Below are 10,372 nucleotides of genomic sequence, written 5' to 3' on the forward strand. Positions count from 1 at the left end.
TAGTAAGGCCAAACATCAGGTCCCATTAAAACCACTGGTGTTTTCCATGGGGCTTTAAGGCTGTATATGTTCACTCTTAATTGCAGGGTTAGGATGTAAGCCAAGGAAAGGAGGATGTCAGCTTATGCATTTCTGTTATGCCCACCACAGGCTTGCCACGGTTTTACCATGAACATCGCCATTCACGAGGTGGCCATAATGTACAGGAGTCACCAGTGTGTGTTTCACGACTAGAACGTGGAGAGGCTTGCTGTTTGTTGCTGACTCTTCAGTTTTCAGAGGATGAGTTTTGTGTTTTTCAGTTTCTGACATCTGTTTTCTCATTCTACAGAACTACCTTCGTGTTGCATTCCAGGAGGTTAACAGTGGATGTACAGGAAAGACCTTACTAGTAAGACCATATATCACTACCGAAGATGTATGTCAGCTTTGTGCTGAAAAGTTTAAAGTGGACAATCCAGAAGAATATAGCCTGTTTCTTTTTGTTGACGACACCTGGCAGCAACTGACAGAGGATACCTACCCTCAGAAAATTAAGGCAGAGTTGCACAGCCGTCCGCAGCCCCAGGTCTTTCACTTTGTCTACAAGCGCATTAACAGTGATCCATACGGTGCCATTTTTCAAAACAACGATGACTCGCCTTCTTAAAATCAGCAACTCGTCATTTAATTTCTGTTCCTTGTTAACTGTTGAAAACATCTTTGTTGGCTGCCTTTCTTAGGAGCTAAAACAGGTCTTAAACCATAAAGCCTAGCAAAACACGCGCAGACACTTCTAGCATTGCTTACAAAAACCCACGTAAACCATGCATATGGCCAGTTATGCAGAACGTTCCACCAGCGTGTTTGCGAAAACAGCCCGTGAGGCTGAATTTGTTGTACCACAGACTCTTTTGAAGCATATTATGCTGTGGCCCTCTGCAGGTCTTTTGCTGTAGTGTGCAAAAATCTATTTTCTTACACTCATCCTTTAGCCAAATGTCATTCTGATTTAAATATGTATGCTAGACAAGTATTTCAGTAAACTGGCTGGTATGAGCTCAGTTTCACCAGCATGAGTTTGACAAGACTGTCCGATGCAGGGCATCAGTTAACTCATAATTACCTGGATGATTGCATCCTTTCCTAATTTTTTTAATTACAGAAAATCGCCATGTTTTTTTATATATATATATCATAGAAATTTTATAGCAGTTGCAGGTAAACTGTCAGGGTTGGTTTTCTTAAGTATTTTTTTAACTATAAAGTATTCTATAATTATGCATGTGATTTTTAACATTTAATATACAAGAATAAATCTCTTGCTGGTTTTAGAGTATTGCATTAAAAGTCTCTGTGGTTTCTCGTCTTTTCCTGTTACAGGAGGGTTTTTATGAAACTTGTGTTACCTGTAAGAAGATTGCAACATTGGCACTGGCAATTTCAGTGCCTTTATCTGAACTTGATGTACTGTTATCTGGATTATTGTTTATATGCATTGTTTTAGACAGAACTAGGGGGTTGGAAGAGGAAATTGAAAGAAAAGGATGTAGAGAAGGGGCAGAGAAAGAATGCAGAGAACCTAATTTAGGATTAAAATGTGTTAGTCTGCTGGTTCAGGCTCCTTGCAGAAAATAAGCGAAGGCCGTTGGTAAGGAACTTTTATGTAAGCAGTATTGTAGATTTGCAGAGGGATTTGACAGCACCTATCCCAGATACTGTTTGTGTTAGCAGGGGATTAAATATATCGGTAAGGTGAAGGAGAACACTAACTATTTTGTATAGTCTGTCACCAACATGAAAATGTGTCTTGGACTGAAGAATGTGTTGTAGCATTTCATGGTTCTAAGTTACTCAGTAGGTGAGATGTGAAAGTCAGTGCTACATACGCAAAGATAAAATGGTATTAAATATGTGTTCTGTAGATTAGTCCAAGACAGCTGATGCCGTGGACGATGCTCTGGACCCTACTTAAGTCAATTAGGGCTACTCTCTTTAGAGGGACACGGGGTTCTCCCCAGGTCTAGTGTGAGCAGTGTAACGTAAGGCAGGTGATTACAAAAATGTCATGAGCAGCATGTGCATTGTACATACAGAGATCTGTAGCATTTCTGTCAGTTTGCCCTGTATCTGAAACCCCTGGCACATGTTTGTATTTCATTTTGTAAATGGTGAGTTTTGCACATCATAATACATTGTAATACTGAACTATAATTTGGGATGTTGTGTGCTGTGGTTTTTGGGGTGGCTTTTCCTTTTTTTTTTAAGAAATGGTTCACACTTGAATGTTTTGTGTATCAGTAGACTCTGATGCTGCTGCTTTTCGTACTGCTCGGCCCACTTTAAACTCTTTGCAAAGGAAGGATGCAATAACATTATTATCTAGTTAATGTGCTTGACCTGAACAGTCAGTAGAAGAAGCTGGCAAGCGTCTTGACTGCTGAACCATTTCTTGCAAAGTTAAGACTGACATCCAGTGCTAAAGAAAATGCCAGTATTTTCATATGATGGCGGCTCTGCTAGGGGAGGGAAGGAGTGGGGCAGAGAGGCAAAGTATTAAGAAACGCAGAATTTCGGGCGTGAAACGAAGGAAAGCAAAGAGTACAAAAAGGGAAACACGTGCCCAAACCACCTCATTATGATTCTGCCATCTATTCTTGTGCAATTGTTTCTTTTGAAAATTAGAACATTTTATTCACTGTGCTGTGCAAAACACTTCTCACTTCTCATAATGCCAGGAAACAGATGATACAAAAACTTTGGAAGGAATTTGGACTTGTAAAAATAAGCTATTCTGTCTTCTCTAATGCAAGGTGTTGGATGTTATGAAATACTGAAAAGCAAGAAAAAGCTTACGGTTGAGGTGGTCTCTTCTTATATATTACTCCCTCTGTTTGAAATAGAAAAGCAATGGGAAAGGCTAAAGGAAATAAAGCTGGAGGTAATAAATCCCTAAATCTTACTAATAAAAGAGGCTTAACAGGAAAGTTAACGCTACGTTAGGGGATTATTTGTGAATTCACAAAAAGTACATACTGCAACATCACAAACTGCCACCGGCAGCAGCTTAAATCACATCTCACTTTTTGTGGTCACTTTCCCATGTTGTTTTCTCTTATTTTTCATCGTAAAGGCTGTCAGCCTTCCTTGCGGTCTCAGCCTTCCAGGCAGGTCTTACACTCACTCGATCGTTCTCTCTCTGCTGGAGTCGCAGCATCACAAACCGGCTGAGGATCCATTACCGGGCGGGAGGCCATTTCTGTAATTCCAGTGTGCACAAAGCCGGCTGTGTGTAAACGGGCAGGTACATGAGCCAGATATAAAAAAAGTTCCTGCGCCGCTCTCGTAGCTCTTGCCAGGACGGCGGAGACACAGGCGGGGGGTACGGGCCAGTGCCCCCCACCAAGCTGCAGAAGCAGAGAGAAGGCGGAACTCCTCGGAAAAGACTCGGCGTTAGAGTTCTCGTGAGACCGCCCCTTTAGAGGGAAAGAGAAAGCCAGGGGAACGCCGGCCGCCGCCGCTGCTGCCGGCGGTGCCTCTCGGGGGCCGCGTGTGCGCCTCCCAGGGCTCGCCCCGGGGCTGCTGTCGGGCGCTGCACAACCTCCCTGCCCCGAGGGCCTCCCGGCACTGCAGCCCCGCCGGCCCGGCCCCGCCGCAGGCGGCCTCAGCCGTCCCAGCCGCCCGCTGCTGCTCTCCGCGCCCGCGCCCAGGCGCAGCCCCGCCGCGGCGGCAGGCGGCGGGGCCGGGGCGCTCCGCTCCCGCGTCTCGGCGGCGGAAGGGCCCTCGGGCGGCCCTCGGGAGCGCTTCCGGCGCGGCGGTGCAGCCGGCAGCAGCGGCACGGCGAGGCTTCGCGCCTTCACCTGCGGCGACCTCTGCTGCTTCAACAGCCCGTGAGCGCCGGCCGCCTTTCGCTCCGCTCCCCGCCCCCGAGCGCCGTCCTCGCTCTCCGCCGCGCTCGGCCCGTGGGCGGCTCCCCCTGCCCTCCGGCGCCCGCTCGGCCGGCGGGCAGGGCCCGGGCCCGGCCCGTGGTGAGCGTGGCTCTCCTCCCGCAGCAGCCTGGACCCGCCGGCGGGGAGCGTGTCCTTCCCGCTGCCGCCGGCCGCCGGGGCGGAGGCGCGGGGCCTAGCGCGGGCGGCGGCGGCCGTGGCGGTGACAGCTCGCTCCCTAACCGAGCGCCGCAGAGCGGGATACCCTCCTCCCTGCAGGACCTGGCCCACTGGCCCCCGTGTTTCATCGTGGCCGAGGCGCCCGGCGGGGAGCCGATGGGTTGCAGTGAGTGTGGCGGGACTCCGCGCAGCCGGGTGCTCCGGTGTTACGGGGAAGAGGAACGTTACGTATCATCTTCCCGTTTCATAAATGTCTAAGGGTATTACGTAGGACTCATAGCAGTAGTTTTTGGTTTGATGTTCCTAGCGTGGCAAGGACTCTTGACTGTGGTAATGTCCATCCGGGTTTTATATAGGTGAATCTGTGCGCACCAGCGGATCTGCCATCCCGGAGGGAAGTCCCCGCGTCCGGCTCTGCTCTCGCACGCTGCCGGTCATCAGCAAGTAAAAATTCTGGGCTTGGCTTTGGCATTGTCCTGTAAGGGAAAGCTCTGGGTCTGGATGTCACTTGCTTACTTGCTGTGGAATGGTCGTGTTTTTCAGCAATCGTTCCAAATAGAACGGGTTGGGTGGGGCAGGGCAGAGTAAGGGTCTTTGCAGGCACCTGGGAAGTAAAGTCTTGAACGTAGAAAAGCTTAAAGCATTTGCTGGACAGGAGGTTTCTCTGTACCCGCTACATCCGTTGCTTATTAGCAGTGACCGATGTTTGTAAGAGTGCCGTGTGGAAGTGTGAACATTCGTTACTGAACTAAAACTGCTTTGGTTCTGTGTAGAAAGCAGAGGAACTACAAAACAACATATTCCCCCCCCCCTTTTTTTTTTTTGGTTAAACGTACCGTGTTTGCAGGGCCTTAGCTTTCTATTGCCAGACTGGGCAAAGCTTCCCAAGCTCAGTTCCCCCACAGTCACCAAAAGTCTCCCATAGTTGCCAGGATGGTGAGTTAGTTTTGGGCTTCTAGCCCTCTGTTCCGCCATTGTTTTAGTCAGATCCTGAATGCCGCTCAGTTAAAGACTCACGAGAATTGCTTAACGTTTGCATTTGGAATCATGCTTCAAACAATGTATTTTCAACAAAATTTTTTTTTGACACTAGTCAATGAACTCCTGTAATACTGGAGCAAAATGACATTTTTCGTGGTTGTTGAATCTCAGAGTGATAACATCGGCATCCCTGTGTGAGCCCTTACCGCAACCGTTGCAATGTTTGTTTACACGCTGCTCGGTTCTTTTGTAAAGGTGCGTAGCTGTGGGAGGTGCGTTATTCCGAAGGTGCTACGGCGCCGATGCTCTGGCTGTTGGCAGGAATGGGCAAAGCGGAAGGCTCTGTGGCTAGGGGAGAACGGCGTGGACCTGCGACCGCTCTCTCTGTTGCTCCGGAATTTCGACGGCTGGGTTGGGCTGCTAAATCGATGGAACGACTGGAAGACATTTCAGAAAAGTGAGTACTCTACTTCCCTTTATCTTTTAAAGTCGTCGTCTTTCTACAGACACCTGTCCACGGCTTAGATATTTGATTTGCGTGAAACAGACCCGGAATTTTGCTTGAAGTAGTGTTCTGATTTGCTGAAATTCCCCGTAGGCAGAGAGCAAGAATTACAAATGTTGCTTGGTGGTTGAAGATCTCCGGGTTGCTGTGAAAGCGAACTTGCCAGAATGAGTAGGAAGCAGCCTGAATTCCAACAGAGATACCGTCTAAAAGGTCCTTTTCTTGACAGGAAAAGAGCTTCACGAAACGTCGGCGCTGTTTGCCGGGGGGCCTCCGACATACTCGTTCAGTCGTCGTGGGCTTTGTGCGATTCCCGCAGGCGCAATCTTGAAGAAATTTTGTACGGCAGCCGGTATCTTGGCTGACTTTCTATCTCGCGCTTGGTCGCTTGCGCCTGCTAAAAACTTAATGGAGTGTCAAATGAACCCACAGGAAAACGTCCTCAACTCGTGCTGGTAGGGCAAGCCCGCTGTAGTTGATAAAATGGGAAAATAGCACGCTGTTTTGAAAAATTTGCCTTGCGAGGACAAGGGCTGTCTCCTGGCAGGCAAGTGAATTCTGTGACTGATTCCACCGCTCCGCCCGGGCACTCGAAGGAGGCGGTCCCTAAGGCAATGCAATCTAAAATGGGGGTCGTTTGGGTTTTTTTAATCATTTCTTAGGGATGTGAGGCTCGTGTGGGTGTTTAGCTTGTCCTGTTCTTTCTGTTCCTAATTCCGATCCCACTGACGGGCGTCAAAGAACGGTCGTGTTGTAGTCTAACGGCGTCGTCTACCAGGAGCTGGTGGAAGGCCAGGGCTGAGGTAAAGCCGATAAGGAGGATGCAGGCTGGAAAGCGGAACGTCTAAACGAGAATTACTGTCCTTGGGAGAGAAGCACATCCTGAAGAAATAGGTAAGCTAATTAAAATGGTTTGGGAACCATCCGAAACAACTAGTAGGAGCGTGATAAGAAGCACCCTCCCGCAAACTATCCTCGTTATAATCCTAAAAGCCACACCCCTCGAGCTGGAGACCCCGGCCCGAGCAGAGAGCCCTCACCGCTCAGCGTGCGCAGCACGTTAAAGCAGCGCTGTAGCTTTAAGTTGAAGTAAGAGAAATGTAGACCGATAGAAAACTGCTTTGTGTGATTACTTATGCATATGCATAGCTAGACCGTATAAATACTGTACTTGTATGACCGAACTCTGTGCTAGCTTTGTGGAGCTACCGCCTAGCGCCCATCTCTGCGCAGACATGAAATAAACATACCTCTGCCCTGTGCGTATATTGGCGTCTCGCACACCGGGCAAGCGACCTCACGCTTGTGGGATAACGGTTTTGGCACCCCAGATGGGACCGAGCCGACAGCCTCGCCCGGTTCGTCTTGCCGCGTCCGACGGGGAGAAGAGGCCTGAGCGGACTCCGGCGCGCACCGACCTGTCGACCGGGGACTCCTTCAGCTCCTCTCCTGCAGTCGGGCGGTAAGCGACGCAACGGTGCAGTGCTAGTGAAAAGAGGTATTTTGGGGGGATAGGAGAAAAGGGGGGTAGGGGCAAGACAGACCTCTCGGGAAGCAGGCACCCTCTGTTCTGTTCTGGGCTCTGCATAAGACGCACCAGGAAAGATAGGTGGCAGTAGCGTAGTTCTGTTTGTTTCTACACGCCGTCCTGTTCAACAGAGGGAGACGTCCCTCGTTCCGGTTTGTGTAGAAATGCTGGGTTTTTCGGTACCGGTATGGGCGCTGCTGCTTCCCAGGAGGCACCCCTTTGCTCTCCTCTAGGATGCATCCTGAAGCATTGCAATAAATCTGGGGGAGATCCCACCACTAAGAATGGGCTAAAACGATATTGTAATCAACGGTGGCCACGATCTCGATTGGAAGATGGTGAAAAATGGCCTGAGGATGGATCCTTGAAATATAACGCTATATCGGAACGAATGTTGTTTTGTCGGAGAACGGAAAAATGGGATGAAATGCCTTACGTGGATATGGTTTTTTCGTTAAGACGCGATTGGGATATTAGGAAGAAAGGTGGTTTAGTGGATTCTAAACGTCAGGTTGGAATATATGCGTTAAAAGAGAAAAAGGGAAAACCTCGTTGTATTGAATGGGAAAATTCGGAAGAGGATATTCAGCTGTTGGTAGCTCCTCCAAAACAGCCAGAATCTGATAGCTCAAGCGATAATGGAGTTGTGAGTGCTGTCTCTAAAAGAACAAGGGGACAGAAACCGATAGTTCAAGCTCCCCTCAGCCAGGCTCTAGGGCCTGAAGGAAGAGCGGTATCCGTACACGTACCTTTTACCGCTTCTGATTTGTTACACTGGCAACGGGCAGTCGGATCCTATCGAAACAATCCAGAGGGAATGTATAGTACTGTTAATCACGACTCATAATCCTAACTGGGGAGATGTACAGGCTCTCCTAGAACATTTGTTTACCCCTGAGGAGAGGAGAACAATTTTAGAGAAGGCTAGAGAGGGACTGGTCCAACAATGTGTGTGTGTGTGTGGGGGGGTGCCTAATACCATTACGTACCTCCCAAAGGAGGATCCGGATTGGGATCCAAACACAAGTGTGAGGGATTACAGAGGGTAAAGGAATATCCAAAGTTAATTGGGTATGGGATTCAACATGGAGTGCAAAAGCCTAAGAATTTATCTAATCAGATCTCGATCCGGAAGATGATAGCAATTCAAAGTTATTGAACACGCCGTTTATTGGTCAAGCGGCAGCAGATATAAGAAAGAGATTACGAAAGGTAGAGGGCGAGGATGGCATGACAATCTCGCGGTTCTTGTCAGTCGCGTATAAGGTACGTAATAGTCGGGAGGAAACAGGAGAGAAGGAGAAGCGGGGACGAGTAACGCCGCAAGCTTCTTTGTTGGCTGCCTTGACAGAAGACCAAGAAAAAGGGAGAGAAAATACACGAGGTGAATTTTGTGGGCGAGGAAGGGGCCGTAGCAATAATAGTAGAAATGGTTATGACATTCCCCTGGGAATGAATCGGCGTGCCAATCGTAAGCGAGAGGGCCGTTGGAAAAAAGATTGTCCGCGCCGTCTGAGTCATCTCGGGAAAGAGAGACAGAAGAAGCCGTTGGAGTCATGACGGAGATTGGGTTGGACTGAAGGGGGCCGGAGGAATCTATGAACGTTTCCCCAGACGATCCTCTGGTTCCAGTCAAGCTGGGGAATGAAAGACTAGATTTTTTAAATTGATAGTGGAGCCACACATGCTGTAGTAAGTAGTTGTAGGGGACCCCTTAAGCAGAACTAAAATAAGCGTTGTTGGTGCAACAGGGAAAAAGACTTTAAGGCTGTTTTTACAAGCTATGGAATGTTCCACTGGAAATACTAAATGAACTCATGAATTCCTTTCTATGCCAGCATGCCCCCTAGCATTGCTTGGGTGGGATTTACTTGTAAGCTGAATGCACAACTAAGTTCTTCTGAAGACTCTGTTCAGTTGACTCTGTTCAGCCCGCAGGGGGACGTCGCCTGTTTGTGGCGGACGCCAGCCCGAATGGGACGTCGCCTGTTTGTGGCGGACGCCAGGCCGCGGGGGACGTTCCCTGTTTGTGGCGGATGCCAGCCCGAACGGGACCTCGCCTGTTTGGGGCACACCGATGGCGGGCGCTGTCGCCAAAGGCAAAGCAGGGTCATAGCAGAGCTTTCCATTTCTGGGGATGGGCTCAGCCGTCTCCTGCACAAACTTCTGTCATGTAGCAATGGGGATGGTAGCTTTCTTTTGATTTCTTGAAGAACAAGAGGATGATGGAGCACGTTACAAGAGCATGATCATTTTCTCTTCCTTTGGCAGCACAGGCACCCAAGGCCAGGCCGCGTTAAAGGAACAGCACGAGGATATCCGCGTCGACCGTCAGCAGAGGAAGGAAGCTTCTTTGGGAGGCTGAGGCGATGAAGCAGAGTCCTTAATTGTTCTGTTTGATTTTCAGCATGGGTGCGGCGAGGGCCTGGGACATGCCAAACATGGTCCCGGATAGGGGAGCTGTCTATTACGTGGGAGGCTGTGAGAGCTATCATGGACACCACCGGACCGGCATCCTGTAAGGGTGCTTTCACGTGTTTTCTTGTTTAGAGGCCAACCTTGGCTTTGGGCCGTAAAATAAAGTCTGCCAGGCCGGTGCCAGCTTGGCGGCAGCATCTGCCCACGGCAGCGCCAGCTCGGTGGTGGTGTCTGCCCGTGCCGGTGCCAGGTTGCTGGCTGTGTCTGGCTTGTGAGGGTTGGGGTAATTGGCCCCCTGTTCCCGATGGGCTCCAGCTGTGGCCCGGGGCAGCACAGGTGGGACCCATGAGGTGAGGATGGGGCTGGGCCCAGGGTTTAAAAAGGGCTGGGGCTGGGCCAAGGGTTTAAAAAGGGCTGAGGATGGGGCTGGCCCTGCTGTGCCGAGGGGCTCTACGTGGGGAGGGGGCTGCCTAGGCATGCCTGCCTGCGGGAGCTGGCTGAGGAGTGAAAGGAAGGGGCTTCCCCAGGCAGCTGCCTCCAGCAAGGAGCAGCCGGTCCCCGCAGCCGGGAAGGATCCCTCCCAGCCGTCCTCGGCAGAGCGCACCACCAGCACGTGGTGCCGGGAGCTCGGTGCCCCCATGGGCCGCACACGTGAGCCACCGTGTCTCTGGGAAGCCTCTTGGGAGAGGAGCATCGGGGCACCTGGGCGGGCGAGGCAGCCGGCACTGTGGAGGAGGAAGGGGCAGGGGCCGAGAGAGGAGCCCCGGGGCGCTGAAGGTCTCCCGGCGGTGGCAGGAGCTGCGGTGAGTCGCGCATCCCTCGCGTGCCTCCGGGCCCCTCTCTGCCGTGCTTCTC

At 50.6% G+C, this 10,372-nt stretch overlaps 2 protein-coding genes across 17 annotated transcripts in view; both read left to right on the forward strand.

The window, feature by feature from the left end:
- RIN2 (Ras and Rab interactor 2) overlaps window positions 1–2,165 on the forward strand; it is a 123,147-nt gene extending 120,982 nt beyond the window's left edge. For 8 of the 16 annotated variants that reach the window (XM_072857663.1, XM_072857666.1, XM_072857662.1 and 5 more), the window contains one exon: window positions 332–2,162. In XM_072857663.1, the coding sequence (XP_072713764.1) occupies window positions 332–649 (318 nt within the window). In that variant the 3' untranslated portion in view covers window positions 650–2,162. Of the gene's footprint in view, window positions 1–331 lie in introns of all 16 variants that reach the window. The other 8 variants (XM_072857673.1, XM_072857670.1, XM_072857659.1 and 5 more) reach the window with 3 other exon arrangements.
- NAA20 (N-alpha-acetyltransferase 20, NatB catalytic subunit) lies at window positions 823–9,506 on the forward strand. Its single transcript, XM_072857750.1, has 8 exons — window positions 823–861; window positions 3,462–4,251; window positions 4,442–4,529; window positions 5,322–5,523; window positions 5,801–5,923; window positions 6,350–6,465; window positions 6,903–7,033; window positions 9,371–9,506. Exons 1-4 carry the CDS (start codon window positions 823–825, stop codon window positions 5,416–5,418), a joined length of 1,014 nt encoding a protein of 337 aa, XP_072713851.1. The 3' UTR covers window positions 5,419–5,523; window positions 5,801–5,923; window positions 6,350–6,465; window positions 6,903–7,033; window positions 9,371–9,506.
- The last annotated feature ends 866 nt before the right edge of the window (window positions 9,507–10,372 follow it).

Source organism: Ciconia boyciana, chromosome 3, assembly GCF_034638445.1.
Source record: "Ciconia boyciana chromosome 3, ASM3463844v1, whole genome shotgun sequence".
NCBI classification, from domain to species: Eukaryota; Metazoa; Chordata; class Aves; order Ciconiiformes; family Ciconiidae; genus Ciconia; species Ciconia boyciana.

Coding starts and splice junctions, on each gene's coding strand:
- NAA20 (XM_072857750.1), top strand. CDS start 823: ATGCAGAACGTTCCACCAGCGTGTTTGCGAAAACAGCCC. Junction 862..3,461: donor CGTGTTTGCGAAAACAGCCC/GTGAGGCTGAAT, acceptor CCGCCCCTTTAG/AGGGAAAGAGAAAGCCAGGG. Junction 4,252..4,441: donor CGGGGAGCCGATGGGTTGCA/GTGAGTGTGGCG, acceptor GGTTTTATATAG/GTGAATCTGTGCGCACCAGC.